Source organism: Ochotona princeps, chromosome 7, assembly GCF_030435755.1.
Source record: "Ochotona princeps isolate mOchPri1 chromosome 7, mOchPri1.hap1, whole genome shotgun sequence".
NCBI lineage: Eukaryota > Metazoa > Chordata > Mammalia > Lagomorpha > Ochotonidae > Ochotona > Ochotona princeps.
In genome coordinates, this window is record NC_080838.1 from 60,908,410 (window position 1) to 60,926,698 (window position 18,289).

General features: G+C 41.7%; 1 protein-coding gene across 4 annotated transcripts in view; it reads left to right on the forward strand.

Annotated features, from left to right (window-relative positions):
• AFF1 (ALF transcription elongation factor 1) overlaps positions 1 to 10,451 on the forward strand; it is a 199,330-nt gene extending 188,879 nt beyond the window's left edge. For 2 of the 4 annotated variants that reach the window (XM_058667084.1, XM_058667086.1), the window contains 5 exons: positions 3,139 to 3,275; positions 3,781 to 3,846; positions 4,270 to 4,410; positions 6,515 to 6,738; positions 7,749 to 10,451. In XM_058667084.1, the coding sequence (XP_058523067.1) occupies positions 3,139 to 3,275; positions 3,781 to 3,846; positions 4,270 to 4,410; positions 6,515 to 6,738; positions 7,749 to 7,870 (690 nt within the window). In that variant the 3' untranslated portion in view covers positions 7,871 to 10,451. The remainder of the gene's footprint in view (positions 1 to 3,138; positions 3,276 to 3,780; positions 3,847 to 4,269; positions 4,411 to 6,514; positions 6,739 to 7,748) is intronic. The other 2 variants (XM_058667083.1, XM_058667085.1) reach the window with 1 other exon arrangement.
• The last annotated feature ends 7,838 nt before the right edge of the window (positions 10,452 to 18,289 follow it).

An 18,289-nucleotide genomic window follows, 5' to 3' on the forward strand; every position in this document is an offset into this window, starting at 1 on the left:
GCTACAGTTTAATTAACTGGACAGTCAGGATCTTAATGATTGTACAGCAAGCATGAGGTCTTTTTGGAGTTACTTTTTTTTTTTTTTTTTTTTTAAGATTTATTTTCACTGGAAAGGCAGAAATACAGAGAGAAAGATCTTCCATCTGCTGGTTCACTCCCCTAATGCCTACAACAGCCGTAGATGAGCTGATCTGAAGCCAGGAGCTTCTTCTGGGTCTCCCACTCAGGTGCAGGGTCCCAAGACTTTGGGTCCATCCTCGACTGCTTTCCCAGGCCACAAGCCAGAGAGCTGGATGGGAAGTGGAGCAGCCAGGATTAGAACTGGCATCCATATGGGATCCCAACATGTGGGCACATGCAAGGTGAGGATTTAGCTGCTAGGCTATCATGCCAGGCCCAGTGGGGTTACTTTCTTAGGTTCCATTGATTTTCTGGCCATGGGTAAATCTGTCAAGAGCCTGGACATAACTTTTGTATCTACACATGTGAAAGGTAATCCACATGGTGGTGATTTTATATATGAGTACCTTTTATGTCATTGCATTTTTTGGATGTGGCAGTGAGTCCTTCTCATTGAGTCAATTTGTCTTTGACCTGAAACATTTCACAAATGAAGGAAACATGTTTACATTCCAAAATTATCAAAGACTTTGAGAGACTTACCTGTGAAGGCTTTTGTTCTTTGAAGCTGATTCTTGTACTTGTTGGTAAATACGCTTTTAGAACATAGCGTCTGTACCTGCCAGCTTTTGGACTTTCTGGAAGATGATGGGATTTTTCTTGCTGATTGTAGACATAAATAATGCATTTCCATCTCTCCTGTAGTGTGAGATAATGTTCACCCTTTGTCATAGTCAGGCATTCAAGATGCTGGGACTGTTATTTACTGAGTGCATTCCCCACATCATACCCCTGCAGATGCACCATACTCCCTGGAAAGCTGTGTTGAACTTTGGTCCCACAGGAGAAAGGTCGCAGTTGCCTTTATCCTTCCAGAGGTGCTGTGTGGAGATCCTGGCCACTCTGCAGTGATTGCATCTGTTTTCACACAGGCTAGGGAGGGGACAACTGAGATTCTTCAGGTTCCCATTCATTGCACAACAGGCTTATTGGAGCTTACCAGGCTGGACACTAAAAGGAATTCAAAGATCAGCTGCTCTAGGCTGCCCCCTAAAGCCACCCTGGACCACAAGCGAGGGCACACTAACTACCACCTACCTCTGTGGTGAGTGTGCAGGATTGTTGCTGTACCTCTGAGTCTTTGCTCTTTGGGAAAGAGTACATATGTAGCGCCATCAGTTGTCAAAGATTTTGACATTGGACTTTAAGCACTAGAGACCCTCATTATTCAAAAAAAAAAAAAAGATTAGATTCCAGGGAACTTTGTTTTATTTTCATAATATTCCCCTTCATTGTTTAATGTTTCCAGAGGCTGTCCACTTTGGGTTTCAGATGTACACTACCAAGAATAGAAGAATGCCTTTCTAGGTTATGTTTATTGTGGAGTTAGAGACATTAAAACTCTACTGTTTTTAACACTATTTCATTAGATGTCCAGTGAACTACAGGATTATTATCACTGGTGGCTTCACAAAATCCATATTGTAGCTCTTGTTAGGAAGTGTATATTGATGTATTGCTCTGTCACATTGTAGTTTCTTTTGTTTTCTGCCTGACAGCCAGTGTTCATTTTGAAAAATTTTGATAAATAAGATGGTTATAGGTAAGCAGATTTCTACAATTAGATTCTCATTAGTGAAGCAGTCCAGTTGTGCACTGTACCACTTACTGAGGCATGTTAATTTCATTTTTATTCTTTCTGTCACTAGTTTTTTGAGCCTCAGTTCTCTAGGGGAAAAAATTAAGTTACTTAAGGGCAAGAGTTTGGCACTGTAGGTAGGATACTACTTGGTCCAGCCGTATCCTGTATCAGAATGCCTGGGTTTGAATCTGGCTCCATTTCCGTCTGCCTCCTAATGTGCACTCTGGATTCACTTCCAAGTTCGCTCATTTGAGGAGTGAACCAGCCAATGGGAGGTCTGTCTCTGTCTCTTGGCCTCTGAAGTAAAGCAAACACTTTTTGTAATGGTTATTAAAAGCTTAAAAATTTAGAGTAATAAGATTAATTGTATTAAAAGATCCATTTATTTCATTGTGAAGTACTTTATATTCATGGGCCGTTTGTAATAAAACATTTCTGTGAACTTTTGGAAAGTTTTTTTAATACATGTGCATGGATATGTGTTTGTACATCAGCCCAGTTTATCCCCTTCCTTGAAACCTAGGAGCACAGTGAACGGCGGTGATTGTTGTCCACTTGCCTGAGGGAAGAGATTTTTTTTTGCCTCTGTATTCCAGACAGATGGCAACCTCAGCGTGTCTTACTGACCTGTCACTATTTGCTTATATTCGACTTAACTTCTTAACCGTTTTCCTTCTTTTTGAACACATCAAATGAAGGTATCAGCAGGAAAAGCAAGCTTGTGTGTTTCTGTGTCAATCAGTTGCTCTATTTGGTGTGGTACAAGTATCACATGTCAAAACTGAGTTGCACATTACCGTCTGTCTCTGCACTGGCTGTGTGCCTTCAGAGAGGGAGCAGTCAGTGGTGAAATGTGTATTCAGGTTTAGGGTGACAAGCTAGTGTCTGATTGCACTGGAATTCTATCCCTGTTGACCCAGGGAGATAGCCTTAACTAAACCTGGGCACCACAGGAGATGAAGCTGTGGGCTCTAAAATGCATTCAGAAGAATGTTGTTGGATCTTGTATCTAAGATGCTCACACAGAGTAACTGCTCTAGATGTGTAGAACAACCTCTTTCTCAAGAAAGTTACATTCTGAGTGAATACATGGAACTAGGAGAGACTATTTATAATCACTGCCTTATCTTCATAAAATTCTGAGAGAGTAGTCTTAGTACACAAGTTTTTCTTTTTTGCAACTGAGTTCTTGCTGAAAGAAATGTTTGATTAGGACAGAGCTGCCAGCTTTGGGTATTTCTCATTTTCCATTGGTTAATTCTCACACTTCTCTCTCAATATAATTGAAATAAGTACATTTAGGGAGGTGACAGTGAGCAATATGGGAGAAAAAAATGTGAAAGAGCCTGAGACTGGCGTGTTCTTCTCCTGCAGACTGACAAGGTTGGCAAGGCTTTTAAGTACTTGGAAGCCGTCTTGTCCTTTATTGAAGGTGGAATTGCCATGGAGTCCGAGAGCCCAGCGTCCAAGTCTGCCTACTCCATATACTTGGAGGCAGTCGATCTTGTTAAGTAAGTATCGAATCCGTTTCTCTCCCCTGGCTCAGGTGCCTGCCTCCTCACCTTTCTGGCAATATTCTGTTTTCCTACGAGGACAGTTCAGTAACTCATAGTTGTTGTTCCCTAAAATTATGTTGCCGAAGAGGTGCCAACTCAAAATAACTAGGTCCAGTTATGTCCTTCTGCCAAGTGTCTGAGCAAAGCCGGGATTCCCAAGGTGGCTTTCTCCTCAGATGCCCTCACAGCTCAGTTTCAGCCACCTTGTTATTTGCCTACATTTCCCCAGGGAACTCGGGAGGGCCCGTGCTCTGTATAACTCAGGAGGTGAACACAGGCCACAGAGGGGACCGCCCTCGCCTCCTTGCTGAGCAGCCCGGGCTGTTGTCTGTATTAATCTCACATCTTCACATGTGCAGTTTCACTGTGGAACTAAGACAAACATAGTAAGGTGCATTGGTGCCTGGGATTTTCTAACTATGTGTGTGTAAGCAAATGTTACTTTTATGTTTTCCTGTAGGTTCATAATGTCATTAAAATCCTTTTCAAGTGCCACATCCCAAGAGAAAATATTTGCTGTTTTATGGTGCGTAATTTTCCTTTACCTAAATAGTGTTCCATTTGTCTTTGTATTTTTGTGTCTTCTGATGAAATGTGTTTCTGTGATGTGGAAATTATGAAAGGCAGGTCACCCCCTTGGTCAGGGGTTAATGGCGCTGAGAGTTAATGATTATGAGGTCATCTCTCCTGCCATTTCACCGATGATTTGATTAGTAAGTACCTAGGTCCATATTTAAAAAAAAAAAGTACCTGGGTCTTGTGGTTTAAATGAAACCTTTATATACTTGGGTTTTTCCTCTAGCATTTATGTGTCTGAATAGTGCAGCAAGATTCTTGCAATATACTTCCTTGTGTAAATGAGGAAAATTCAGTGTATTCAGTAGGCTGTGAAGGGTTAGAGGACGATGGCTAATAAGGACTTTGTTTTAACTTCTGTTTTTGCTCATAGCCTACGGTGCCAGTCTGTTTTGAATATGGCCATGTTTCGATGTAAGAAAGATATAGCAATAAAGTATTCTCGTACTCTTAATGAACACTTTGGCGTCAGTTCTTCCAAAGTTGCCCAGGCACCTTCTCCATGCATCACAAGGTAAATAAATCTAGAGAATTTCCCAAATTGAGTGTGTTTTTGATTTCTTGCTTTTGCAGTCACTTCTATAAATGAAGGATATATGAGGGCTCTCAAAAAGTTCATAGAAAATTGGATTAGAAGACAAATGTAGGTTAGGCATTGTGGCACAGCTATTGCTTCAGATGCCCACATCACATATAAGAGTGTCGGGTTCAAGTCTGGATACACCATGCTTTTTAGCCAGTTTCCTCTGAATATGCCTGGGAGATAGCTACCAAAGGCCCCATGACTTGGGCTCCAGATGGAGATACTGGCTCCTGATGTCAGACTGGCCTAGCCCTGGTTCTTGCAGGCATCAGGAAATGAAGTGAATCTTCCAATGGATGGAAGATTAGTATCTCTAGTTTTACCTTTCAGAAAAATAAAAAATATTAAAGGTTCGTTGCTGCGAAAGACATTTAGAAGTCCATGCATTGGATCTGTAATATGTCATGTAATATGCGTTTTCCATGAGCTTGCTGAAGATCCCTTGTGTATATGACTTCAACTTTCAAAAATTACATGCTATATTTATGTATGTACTTATTTGTTGTTTGAACTTCAATCCTTAGTATATGTTTTTCTTTTTGAGAAATGGCTATAAATCGAAGATTTTGCTCATTGGATTATATTAAGCAAAGAATAAGAATCTATGTTTGAGAGCTTTGGAGATCTTTAGTTAATGCTTAAGGGCCCCAAAACAGCTAGATGCCTAGCCGACAGCACCAGAGCCAGTCTTTGTCTCTCAGTATGACATGTCTTCTTGGCATTTCTGTAAACAAGCACTTTCTGTAACTTCCCACCCCCTACCTCCAGAATCCATACCAGCCACACTTCAATGAATACAATTGTCTCCAGCAAAAATGTTTTCTACACTTTGTGAACCAAAGTTGCTCACTCATTATTATGGAAGATGTTGTAAAACATAATCCACATCCAAGCATATTTAAAAATGAAGCTGGAATTTTCTTCCATATAGTGCTTGCCTTGTGTTTTAATTTGGCCATACTCCCTCTGAGGTTACCAGTTCAGATAGATTTTGCTGTTTTGAGAATATCACTTACAAGACTGTCCCATTTCTTGCACATTCAAAAGAGGAGACTCCCATATTGCCTCTCAAAAATGGAAAACCCCAGTGGAGAAGCAACTTCTCCCTCTGAGCATTTTGCCTGCTCCTACTTCTCAGACCATATGCAAAGCCAAGTGAGAGGCTATTAGTCACATTTTTAGATGGATCCTTTGACCATCGTCCAGCCAGTACATACACACATCAGGCACCTCTCTGTGCCGTCAGCACTGTTATAGGTACCAGGGCTGTGGCAGGAAGCAGTGCAGACAGGACTCACTGCCCTTGTGACACTTTCTCTCTAGGTCTTGACAGTGTATTCTCCTGGGCGTGTGGCCTGGAGCGGGTAGCACATCAGTTGACTGCTGCCAGCTCACCCCTCCATCTCCAGTCCACTTTTTTTTCTATCCATTTTTTTTAAACACTTAGGCGACTACTTGTCTTTCTTAATCAGTCCACATTGAGACACACATTATTTTTGCATGTTGTGATATACTGAGCTTAGAGTACAGATGATGTTGAATTTCTAAGGTGCTGAGTACCAGGGATGCCAGGATTAATATGACATGGTCTCTGCCTTCAATGGCTATGACCCAGAAGGAGGACTAGAAGATAAATAAAAGAACTAAGTTCTTGTAGTGATAGGAAAGAAGCTGTAATAAATACACAGTGCCCACAAGAGTGCCAGGGTCTGAGTCAGTATCCAGCCAATCAACAGTGAGTGGATGAAGGCTTGAACTTCAGTATGGAGTAAACTTTTACTGGAGTAAGTTGGAATGGGGTGTGGGTAGGGGGAGGTGTCCAGCAGAGGTAGTTGGCAGCAGATGACATCGCAAAGTATGTCTGGGTATGAATTAACCTGTTAGGATATCTCGTGAGCTTGTAGGAATGACTTCAGCATTGTCTGCCATTTGGGGGATTATACTGGGATTTTTCTAACTTGGACTGTGGTTCTAGAGACCCAGAATATGTGGTCTGTGTGTCTAGGCAATTAACCAGTTCTCTTCCACCTTCCAGAAGCACAGGCACACCATCCCCTCTCTCCCCAATGCCTTCTCCTGCCACCTGTCTTGGGTCCCAGTCAAGTGCTGGCAGTGTGGGGAGCAGCGGGATGCCTGCCACCATCAGTACTCCTGTCACCATCCAGAACATGACATCTTCTTATGTCAGTATCACTTCCCATGTTCTTACGGCCTTTGACCTTTGGGAACAGGCCGATGCCCTCGCAAGAAGGAATAAAGGTAAATGGGGTATATGGTGGTGGTCACTGGGATATGAAGACTGGGAGGGAATAATACCATTGGTTTGTATTTTATGTTCTATTTCTTAAAGGAAAAGAGATGCATAGCTGTCTGCTCTTGAGTTTCTGTCTCATAATGTAATTGTGATTTTTCCTTGAGCTCTTTGGCGTGGGGCTGGAATTGTGCACCTTGATCTCAACAAGAGCAAATGAGAAGTACCTTGAGCCTCTGGCCCCTCCCAAGCCCAAGTGCCCTTACTTCAGCCTGAGCCGAACGGCTGGCCACAGGCAAGGCCAACACAAGGAAAGGCCCTGTGCATGGGCTCAACACACTTGAGGTGTGAAATAGCCTAACACCAATACTAAGTTTGTTTGGCTTATTTTATGAATATATGTGAAGGGAGATGGTTGACTGCAGTGCGAGAAACTCAGTACAGTGAACATTCTTGAGAATTGTTTTGAGGAAAAGTCCCATGGAATCTCCAAGCTCTAGAAGAAGTAGAGCATATAGTTTAAGAAACTGCTTGGTGGCAGTGCCCATGGCCACTAAGGCTGTTGCATGTGGAAGCCAGCCTAGTAGACCACTGTGTAGTTTTTCCTTGTTGCCAGGAAGGCTGCAGGCTACTGGCTGCAGGTACCTAATCTCCCACAATCTCACAGAGCTTGGTCTCTCAGCAAGCTAACATTGTTTTTTACATGCCTTTACTTTTTATTCACACACTGATTGGTCCAAAAGGATGTGTGAAGCATTTCTAAGTGCTAGTCATTGTGCTGCCATTATGGATTCAACTCCAAGCCTGATTCTCACCTTTCCAGTTTACACAGGAGATGTGAAAAACTGACAGGCAGTTTCAGTAGAGTATGGGATTTGGGATTTTCTTTATTTTTGGCTGTGATAGTTGAAATAGAGGATTTTATGGGGACCATTTCTGAAATCTGGATTTTTGTTCCCATTTTTGTCCCTGTATGTACAAGTCTATTGACATGGTTTTGGTTTGGTTTTCTTTGTAGACTTTTTTACTCAGCTCAGCACAAATGTGGGCCCCTTGGCCCTCAACAGCAGTTTGGTGGATTTGGTGCACTATACAAGACAGGGGTTTCAGCGGCTCAAACAAATAACCAAAACACCTTAATGGAGGCCCAAGTTGTTTCAATGCCTTGGAACCTTTTTTTGCACATTGGAAGCCTCAGATCCAGTCTGGACATCGGTCTGTTCAGGACTTCGAACTTGAGCACCATGAGATGGCCAGGACATTTGTCCACTTAAATTCTCAAGACCTGTGTGATCATTGGTGGGACACTATGGTTATGCAGAAGCAGAGATGAGAAGGGCAGTCGGCCGCAGAGATGATCTTGCCTTTCCTGACTAAAGAACAGAAGTGCAATGCAGCCGATCGGGCACACGAATGGTCTGGAAACATTTCTGTGTGTGTGTGTGTGTGTTTAAAGAAAAAAAAAACAGCAGGATGCAAGTTGTAAATGAAGTGAGAAGAAGCAATTTCAGCTCTGAAAGATTCACATCATCTCAGTAGTCACACTAGTCCAGTCCCAGAAGAAAAAAAAATTTTTAGATAATGAATTTTGGTGAAGGGTTTTCTGGATGATTTTTAAAAAACATTTTGTGAGGAATATTTGTGTAATACATTCTGATTGCCATCTGTAAAGCATAAGGTTGTAAAGGACTCCACTCTATCCCACTTTCTGCCAACAAATAGTGGTTTTGATAATACCTAGTATTGTCGTATGACATTGAAGGTGGCCTTCCTTGCATATTCCCCTGGCTCTGATTTCTTGTTGACTGTGCCACCTTGAGGGGCACCATCTTCAGATCTCCAAGGACCATGAAGGACATGGTCCTTTTATTCCCAGGGTGTGCACAAACATCTCTTCTCCCTCCCCGACTTCAGTAAAGCCGTCGTCATTGGCCACATTCTAAATTTCCAACCTTGGCAAAGAAGGCAGTCGACATTTATATCTGATGAGATGGATGGAATGCTGGAATTTGAGGTGCTGTGTGGTCTACAGTTAACATGGTAACTCTAATGTGTCTAACCAACTCAGTGTTTTGGTAGTGAACAAAGAAAAAAAGTCTACTTCTTAGAGAGGCTATATTTTTCTGCTATAATTTGTTTTATATTTATAGCAAAACTAGACCTTCTAAGCCCCTCATTGTCTAGGAAAATTAACTCTCTGAGAGGATATGGAGATTTGGGGGGATCAATTGGACTTTTAAAAAGTTGTCACCACATGCCTTCACTCCAGAATGTTCTTGGTCAATAGATGTGTGTTCAAGAATTATGGCCTTCCTGTTAGGTGTTGCCATACTATGTTTATTAGACCAAGGTCATTCTGAATGACATGGAATGAAAGAACAGAATTAGAATTTCCTTGTGCCCATCAGCAGATTTTCTTTTTCATCAAAACTTTGAAGGTTGCTAACTTTGAGTGCATTTTCTCTGAGAGCCAATTATTTTTGTCCCTTCTAGAGAGTAGAATTTGCACATGTATTAAAAATGAGGAGTGTGTCTTGTCTAAGTCGTTAGTGTCCCCCGGCCCCCTCCCCCCATTGTGACCCTCTCCATGTTATTTTCCACCAAGCATGTTTCATACTTTGATGTTTATTTATTATAAAGAAGGGAGAACATCTGTATTTATGCTGGAGACATCTGAGGTTCCTATAATGAATGTAAGAGCATTCTTGATAGTTTGGTGACGATATAAAGAGGACGGGGCACCGTATGTTTGTCACAGTGTTAATTGGTTGTGTTGAGCCCTTCAGTCTTCTCCAGCTAAGACCTTGGTATGTGACCCTGATGGACTCATATCATTTACTGATGCTCTCAAAGCAATACTCTTTTTCAATGTATTAGCCTAAAAAACAAAACAAAACAAAAAAAACCCCTCTAGTTCCAGGAACAATAATTGCCTGACAGGTGGCGTGCTTACAGCATTGTGTGTTCATCTATGCATGTAGGGGGCAAGGCACCAGAATCAGGGCTGTGTGATTGTTCTAACACCTTCCTTTCCTCTTCCTCTTGGGGCTCTTCCCTCCTCCTTGGCTTTTGCCACTCCTAAAAACAGGTATCTGCCGGCCGTTAAGATGGGTTGGTTCCCCAGCCAGGCTCTCATCTATGCAGATCGCGCGCACAAGCCTGTGTTCAAGGCACCACAGTGCTCCCAGACTACAGCTGTTATCAAGTGGATCTCTCAACTAGTTCTAAAAGAACAAATTGTGTTTTCCATGGCCTTAGTTTTCGTTCTTTCTGAGCTCTGTTTTAAAATTTCATTTGTCCCTTTAAAAACTAACAAATTCACATAGGTCAGTTTGTACTATTTTGGTGATTGGACATTTCTTACTCTTATGGTCATACTCAATATACCTGAAAGAGTTTCTAATGTCTACCTTCCAAACAGTCTGCAAAAGGTCGTGCCTGATAAATCCTCAGTGTTTAAAAGTCTTTGTTTGTTTCTGTTACAATTATATATAGAAACCTTAAGGACTTTTTAAATCATTTGCACTTTCCACTTCAGGCTTAAAATTTCCAAAGGTAAATTTTATATGCCGAGGTAGATAGTTTGAAAGGATTAAAAAATTAGTCCATGAAATAGATGAAAATCTTGTCACAATATTAACAGTGCACACTTCACAAATACAAAATATCTTAAAGAATGTGAATAGTGTAAGTCTTGTTACTCTCACTACAGGAGTGTGTGTATGTGTGTGTGTGTGTGTGTTTTTTGAAGTGTTGACACTTTGTGCTTTCCTCAAGATAATTATTAAATTTGTGAAATTGTAAATTTAAAAATCCCTGCTAAGTAATGAAAACACATTGTTGAAATTTACCACGTTGTTGGGTTAAGATTGTTAAAACCCAGGACTTGTGTTGGTCAAGAGCCAAAGGGTCCAGCAAGTAGTTCGCAAGACTCAATTACAGTAGTAGAAGAATTTGACTTCCTGATATTGTGATTTGATCATAATACCAGTTGGGCAAAACATCTGATTTTTTTTTTTTTAAACACAAAGTTTTTTTTTTTCTTATAGATTTGTTTTAGCCACAATTTGTAGCTATTTCTCCTAGACAACTTGGAGCACATGCTGTTCCCTTGTTCCATATTCTTTCATTATAAATCTCAGGATGTTTATACACCAACAGCCTCTACCCCCTTCTGGCAGAAACTTGCCTTACTTTGATACCTTATATATTAATGATAGAAAAGTCAGGAGCTTAAAATTACGATTTTTGTTACCTAACTTTTGGAAGGAAAAAACCTATTTTGTTTTCCATAATGAACAAAATGTATGCCTGATATATAAGAGGAAACACACATACACACACTTACACACTTCCTAGAAATTAAACTGGATTTGTTTTTTGTGCCTTTATTGAGCAAACCCAATTTTGAAGTAATGCATGTGTGTTTTCCATCGCTTCAGTTGGTACACCGCAGGTCTTGATCTCCTCCTCTCCCGCTTTATGTGCATCTTGCAGGGAATGATCCAAAAGTCGGATCGAGGTTGGACATTCTGAAAATGTGTTTTGTTTTTAAAAATCCGCTTGCCTCTTACTACAGATCCTCCATCCTTTTTCCTCAATGATTTTTCTCAAACACTACAAGACATCTCGGAAAAACTCTGCCATTTCATCCGTCATACTCTGAGCAGTAATGAACAGTATTGAAATCCTGAGAGAACATTCTGGACTTCTTTTAGGAACACAGAATTATAGATTCCCCATGGCAGCCACAGAGGGAGGTCAGCATCCATTGTGCAGGAATGATTCTTTGTCCTTGTTGTTCCGACAGTTGCCTATTGTTGCTTTTGGTCTCATTTAGAACAAATGGATAGGAAGTGGTTTGCTGCCCCGTTCTTTGCAGAGGGGGAGGTATGCTGGCAGGACAGGATGACGTTGGGGATTTTACTGCCAGCGTGGCAGGTGGCGTTTCTGTGGCACACAGTCCGATTGGGGTTAGTTTCTTGGTCTCTGAGAATACCTTTCTCCTGAATTGCGAACACTGGCCATGCTTTCTGGTTCTTATTTATGATGGACTGACAAATAGCATTTACCACTTCCCTTTAGGTGACTATCAATCGCTCCTTGTGTTGGGGGAAGCCATACTATGCTATGTTCTGATCTGCATCAGACAGCACTGAGTACTAGTGTGGGTGCAAAGGTGTCTATCTTTCTCTGCCTGAGAAGGGAGCCTGGGAAGGCAGGAAAAAGAACCCTAGAGATCACCTGAGCCAGTCTGGCAGGACATTGGCCTGGGAAGACAAGGGAAGATGACCACGCGAGGCTGGCCACATTGCACCGTCAGGGGCAGTGGCCAACCTAAGCCAGAGAACTTGTTTTGCTTCACAGTGACACTCAGCACAGGCAGTATTAACTTTGCCTTTCGTTCAGGCCATCTACATGTATTGTTAACATTACTGCACATCTGCCCTTGGATACCAAGTGCACACTCTTCATGTTGGGGTGTGCGTGTATGTGTACATGTGTCTCCCAAATCTTGGGGTTTTCTGTTTTGTTTGTATTTTTTTCTCCTTTTTTTTTTTCCTGAATGTGATGATGTTTTGGATGATACCTGAGCAGGGTTACCTTTTTTTTTTTATTTATTACCATTATATATTATATTATATTATATATTTTTGCTTTCTTACAACATTAGAGGAAAGTTAAATCTTCATATTAATAAAATTGTTTTTAAAAAAGAAATAAATTGTCCAGTTGATAAGTGAAAATCACTGGTGTATCTTTAATGAGTTTTCTTTAATGACTGTGGAAGAATGTGCCAGCTCTTGTCAACACAATGATTTTGTATGTCGGGTAGGAAAGCAGTGATGGTTTTAATAGGAAGCTGTGCAAGGCAGATTAATAGGGAGAACTCCCTGCAGTTTATCTCCTTCAGCAGTGAAATTTTCAACTTGGGGCTTTTGTGAATAAAATTTAACTGCCTTGTATAGTCTTTTGGAAGAGACAGGTGATCTGTGAGAAAATTATAGTTTCTTTTTAGAAGAAAAATTTGCAAAAGATCTTTCCAAAGATAATGTGCCACAGATCTTTTGTTTGTTGTTCTCTGTAATGAAGATTAAATGCTGTCTAAAAAAATGGACTTGTTCGTCTTGAAATTTTTCTTTCTATAAAAGGATTGAGCTGTGTAAAAAAAAAAATAAAAGTTTAGAGAAATCATTGGCCTTGAATCCGTACTTTCATGATGCCTGAGTAAAATGTTCTTAAAATTGCCAAGGAGTGTTTCACATGGAATAGTGCGTGCTCCTATTCATGACATGTGTATATTGTTGAAATAGCCCTGTACCTCGGTGGTTTCATGAAGTCAGAAAGGCCCTAGGTGCTGATAGGTGAGTTCCTGGATTTGAGCGAAGTTGTTGATTGTGCTCGCCATGGGAGCCGGCACTTGCTCTCCTTAGGTGTCTGTGCTCTCCTTGGCTTTCTACTCAGTAGGAGAGCGAGGATCACATGAGGTGCATGGAGGATACTTCGCTGAGTTCCTGGAAAAGGTCAGTTGCCCAACCCCGGTGGCTGTGTATACCCCCTCCTCTCCCTGCGCTGTAATGTCCTGACTGCTGACCCTGTGCCTGAGCAGGGAGAGAACACTCACAGTCTGTGCCTTATCACCCCACATCATTTACCCTTCTTTTGTCAGCTCAGACTCCACTTGGACTGGTCCTATTAAATAACCAGGTTTGTAATGAAGTTAGCAGTACCTTTTGTACAAGAAGTGCAGTGGCAAGTATGGCAAAAGTATATTTCTTCTTATTGAAAATTTATAGGGAAGATACTAATTTATAATCAGACTTGAAAGATGGGTTATCCTATCTCTTCTAAATATTTAATATTTCCTATTAAACACTTTCCATGGGCTATCTCACAACACTTTAAATGTCAGTGGTAGACTTCCAGGTAGGATTTTGTACCACCTATTAAGGAGATTTCCATGACCGTTCCTGAAACAAGATATTGGGTAAAGTGGATGAAGATATTTTCATATATATCTGCCACTTAACGTCAACAATGAACCCTTCAGCATGTTAATCTAATGTGTGCAACCGTGCTGAGTAGGCGGTTATAGGTGTCTGGCTGGTTTTCTGCATCTGTCTCTCAGGACACTTCCAGTGTAGCTACAATACCCATTATAACATCCAAGAAAATTGCTCATTGTCTCAATTCAAATCAAGTTTTGTGCGTTACACTCAGTTGTTACGTCACTTTGACCCATTGGTTTGGAGCAATCCTTCCCCCACCGTTTTTTATTTTAAAAGATTCATTTATGTGAAAGGCAGAGTGGTAGATGCCTACGGACTAACTTGCTCCCCAAAAGGGCCACAACAGCTAGCTCTGAGCTAGGCCAAAGGCAAGGGCTGGGAGCTCCGTCCAGGTCTCTGACATGAGTGATTGGCTGCATTTGCAAGAACCTGGATCAAAAGCAGAGCGGCTGGGATTTGAACTGGTGCTCTGGGATACCAGTGTCACAGGCTGTTGCTTGCAGTGCTGTAGTGTTCCATCACACCCACATCTTTAAAAGGTAATGTCTCCCATGATAGATCTGTCAGTTTCCGCTAAGTTTCCATGAATCTTCCCCCATCTCCCATATTTGCAGTAAATTGGGAAGTAGGTCCAGTTTGAGTCTTTGCTTAAGATGCGGTCACCAGATTTCTCCGTTACTATAAGCGGGCTTTCCCTTGTTGCCTGTACTTGGGCAGTTCCACCTTGTGTTGATTAGACTCGAGAAGATCGACTCATTGGGAGCCGGGGAATGGAAGGGATGTATTTTACAAGCTTTTGTTGTTAACTTGGCCGGAGAAAAACGAGTAGAGTCGGCCTCACCATCTCAAAGTATTATGCTCTGAAAAAGAAGGGGGAGGGGGAAATCCAGAGAAGTGACTTTTCTGTTTACATTTCTTCTCATCCAATGAATATTTTCTTCTCACCTTTTAAGTTGCCATTTCAGTTGCATAGGTTTCAGACCAGGGACAGTTCAAACACCAGCCTTGGCAGATGAGAGGAAGCTGTGTTCGCTTAGATCGATAAGAACAACTTCTCTAGGAAGAATGCTGTTAACGGAGGAGGGTGGCGATGCTAAGCAACAAGGAAGAACAGGTGATCCTGGCGGGCCACGAAAGGCTTCTCTTCCCTTTAGATTTCTATACTCCAGATAATAGCCTTTTATTGTGTCACCAGTATTTCTCTTTTCCTTCTTGGCTGTGATTGTGTTTTCAGTTTTACAGGAAGACGTTCACCTTCCAAAGCCCTTGGGATTTCTACTCCGTTCATCACAGGTGAGTGAAGGCAATTTGCCAGATTGTGTGAGGTGCGTCGTCTCCCTCCGTGCTCTATACGTCCCAGTTTGTCAGCCTGTAGTACCAGAATCGGTATTTGTTCTCCACGTTAACAGGCTTGGGAAAGTAAAACATCACAACCCAGACCACTTTTAGTTAAGTCATCTGTGTGCAGCTTACAGCCTTCAAATCCACTTGAAAGCCCAGTGAGTCGTCACCAGAGGCTTAGCTGCTGTCACTTTTGTTCCGATTAGATCACTGGGCTGTCTAGCCTGTTTTGTCTTATAAACAGGACTCCTGGTGGCTGTGGTTTCCCAGTAGACCACACTTAGCTGAAAGCAACACTTTGGTGAGACACTAAGACTCTGCTAATAGAGGCCTTTGCCCCTATCACAGACTGGAAGGAGGGCCTTGAAATACTTTCCAGACTATTCTATTTTGGCTTTAAAAGGCTGTGTGCCTACTCAGGATAAGTGCTTTAAATCACCCTTCTCTGCTCCTGGAGCCCCATCCTAACATCTCGTCCACCTTACTTCATGTGTAGGAGGAAGAAACAACTATGGGTTTGCATCTCCCAACTGCTGAATATTCCTGACAATTGTCCCCTGAGCAGCAACATACGAACCCATTCCAGCAAAAGGAAAAAATTCAGGCCCATGTGCATGTGTGTTCCTACTGTTAAATGTGGAAAGCCAGTTGACCCTCCCCTGAAGTGACTGTAGTAAGATGCCTGAAGTTGATTGTGCACCTAGCTACTTTTTTGTCTGTGAAGACACCCAGCATTATAGCGGAAGTCTTCACCTCGAGGAAGCAAGTGACTTGCTGGGGTAGCTGATAGGTCCCCCAGCCCACATGAACTTGCGAGTTACCTTGGCTATTGTTTTAATTTTGTTTTGAAAAAGGGAAAGCAGAAAGCCTCCAAAGGCCCAACAGCCAGCACTGGGTCAGCTTGAATCCAGGAGCTTCCCCCACATCTCCAACATGGATGGCAGGGGTCCAAGCCTTTGGGCCATCCTCTGCTGCTTTCCCATGTCCCCAGCAGGGAGCTGAAAGGAAATGGGGCAGCTAGGAGTAGAACTGGCACCTGTACATGTGTTATTATCTAGATGGCAGTTTTACATTCTATACTATACCACAATGCTAGCCTCTACAATTTTAAAAATTATTTTTGAACTGATTTTGAAACAATTGTGTATGCTGGAGCTTGAGGGGGAACCTAAAATCTTTGAGGCAAAAGGAACAATTCTACTTTGTTTCTTTTTCTCAAATTTAACAGCCATTAAATCTGGTACATCTTCTTAAACTTGTAGATCTATCCTCTATATTTTTGTTGTAAAGTACTGTCATGAGGTTATGCCACCATTTAAATATTATCCCATTATGGGCACGGATTCCCCCCCCTCCAGTATTGTTATTAAAAGTAATGTTGGGGCCCAGCTTGGTAGCCTAGTGTCTGAATTTCCTCGCCTTGCACACACCGTGATCCCATATGGATGCTGGTTCTGATCCTGGCAGCCCTGCTTCCCAACCAGCTTCCTGCTGTGGCCTGGGAAAGCAGTTGAGGACGGCCCCAAAGCCTTTGGACCCTGCACCCACTTGCAAGACCCAGAAGAGGCTCTGGGCTCCTGGCTTCAGATCGGCGCAGCTTTGGCTGTTACATCTGCTTGGGGAGTGAATCAACAGACGGGAGATCCTCCACTCTGTCTTTCCTCCTCTCTGTATATCTGCCTTTCCAATAAAAATAAGAAATCTTTTTAAAAAAAGAAATAATGCCATACTAAAGGGATCTTGGCACATACATCTTTGTACATTCTGAATCTGTAGGATAAATTCCTTAAAAAGGGGAATGTTTGGGGCAACATACAGCTAAGTTTAAACATTTTTTTATTTTACTAAACTACCTTTCCTAGCAGTAGTGGATGAGCTTAAACATTTTTAAAAAAAAATGGATCACTGATGATTAAAACAATACATTCTTTCAAAGAAAAGCAATATGTTATTATAGTGCAAAAGACCACCATAACTTATCTTTAACTACAGCTTAGTTCCTGTTAGCCTTCCCCCGCCACTGGCCAGCCTCTGGTAGCCACCATGCCATTCCTGACTTGAGCTTAGCCGAAAGGCTGGGAGGCAAGGCCACCATTTCCAGTCTTGCCATCTGGATCCACACAGGAGGAGATCGTGTAGCACTTGGCTTTCGGGGTTGGCTTACTCAACACAGTGGTCTTCGGCTCCATTCCTTTTATTGCAAATAACGAGATTGCATCCTTTTTTGTGGCTAAATATTGCTTTGCTGTATATGTACCAATCAGTGCTATTTAGGTCACTTCCATTTGTCGGCTGTTGTGACTAGCATGGCAGTAAAGGTGAGAGTGCAAATGTTCCTTGAGACAGTGATGTCATTTACCCAGGATAATGTCCAATGCTGCTTCTGCTAGTCATAGGGTAGTGTTCTTTTTAGTGTTTTTTTTTTTTTAAAGAACTTGTGTACTTTACACAATAGCTGTCCTCGTTGACACTGTCTCACATCTTTGCCACCCTGTACCTGGAGTGGGGCCGTAGCTCTTTGTGGCTGTGTTGCATTCCCCTGATGATTAGTAATGCTGTGCACGTTTCCTGCACCTGTTGGCCATTTGTATCTTCCTTTGAGGAGTGTGTTTACGTACACCATTTTAGACTGTGGGTTATTATTCTAGTGAGCTCCCATTGTTAACCCATTATATGTGTAACTTGCAAATATTCTCTTGCATTCTATAGGTTGTTTCACCACTCCATTTTTTTTCTTTTGCCATGCAGAGGCACTTTAATCCCACTTGTCTGTTTCCACTTTTCTTTCCTGTGCTCTTGGGGTCATATCCAAAAAGTCCTGTCCATTCTAATATCCTGAAGAGTTTGTTTTATTCTAGTGGTTACAAGTCTTAATTCATTTGGAGTTGATTTTTGCAAACTGTGAGAAACGAGGGTCTGTATATAACTATCCAATATTCTTAAGTGAGATTCATCTGAGGATTCAAGGCTATTTCAACAAGTACAAATAATAGTCAAAAGATTGTTCTTTTTTCCATTGTGTTCTGTTAGCACTTTTGTCAAAGCTCAGTGTGCTACAGAGACACCAGTTTACTTCTAGGCTTTCTATTCTGTCCCACTGACCTTGATGACCCTTTATACCAGCACCATGCCATTTTAATCATTATAGCTTTGTAATGTATCTTATAAGAAAGTGTAGTGCCCCTTTTTTCCCTTTTCCTATTTGCTT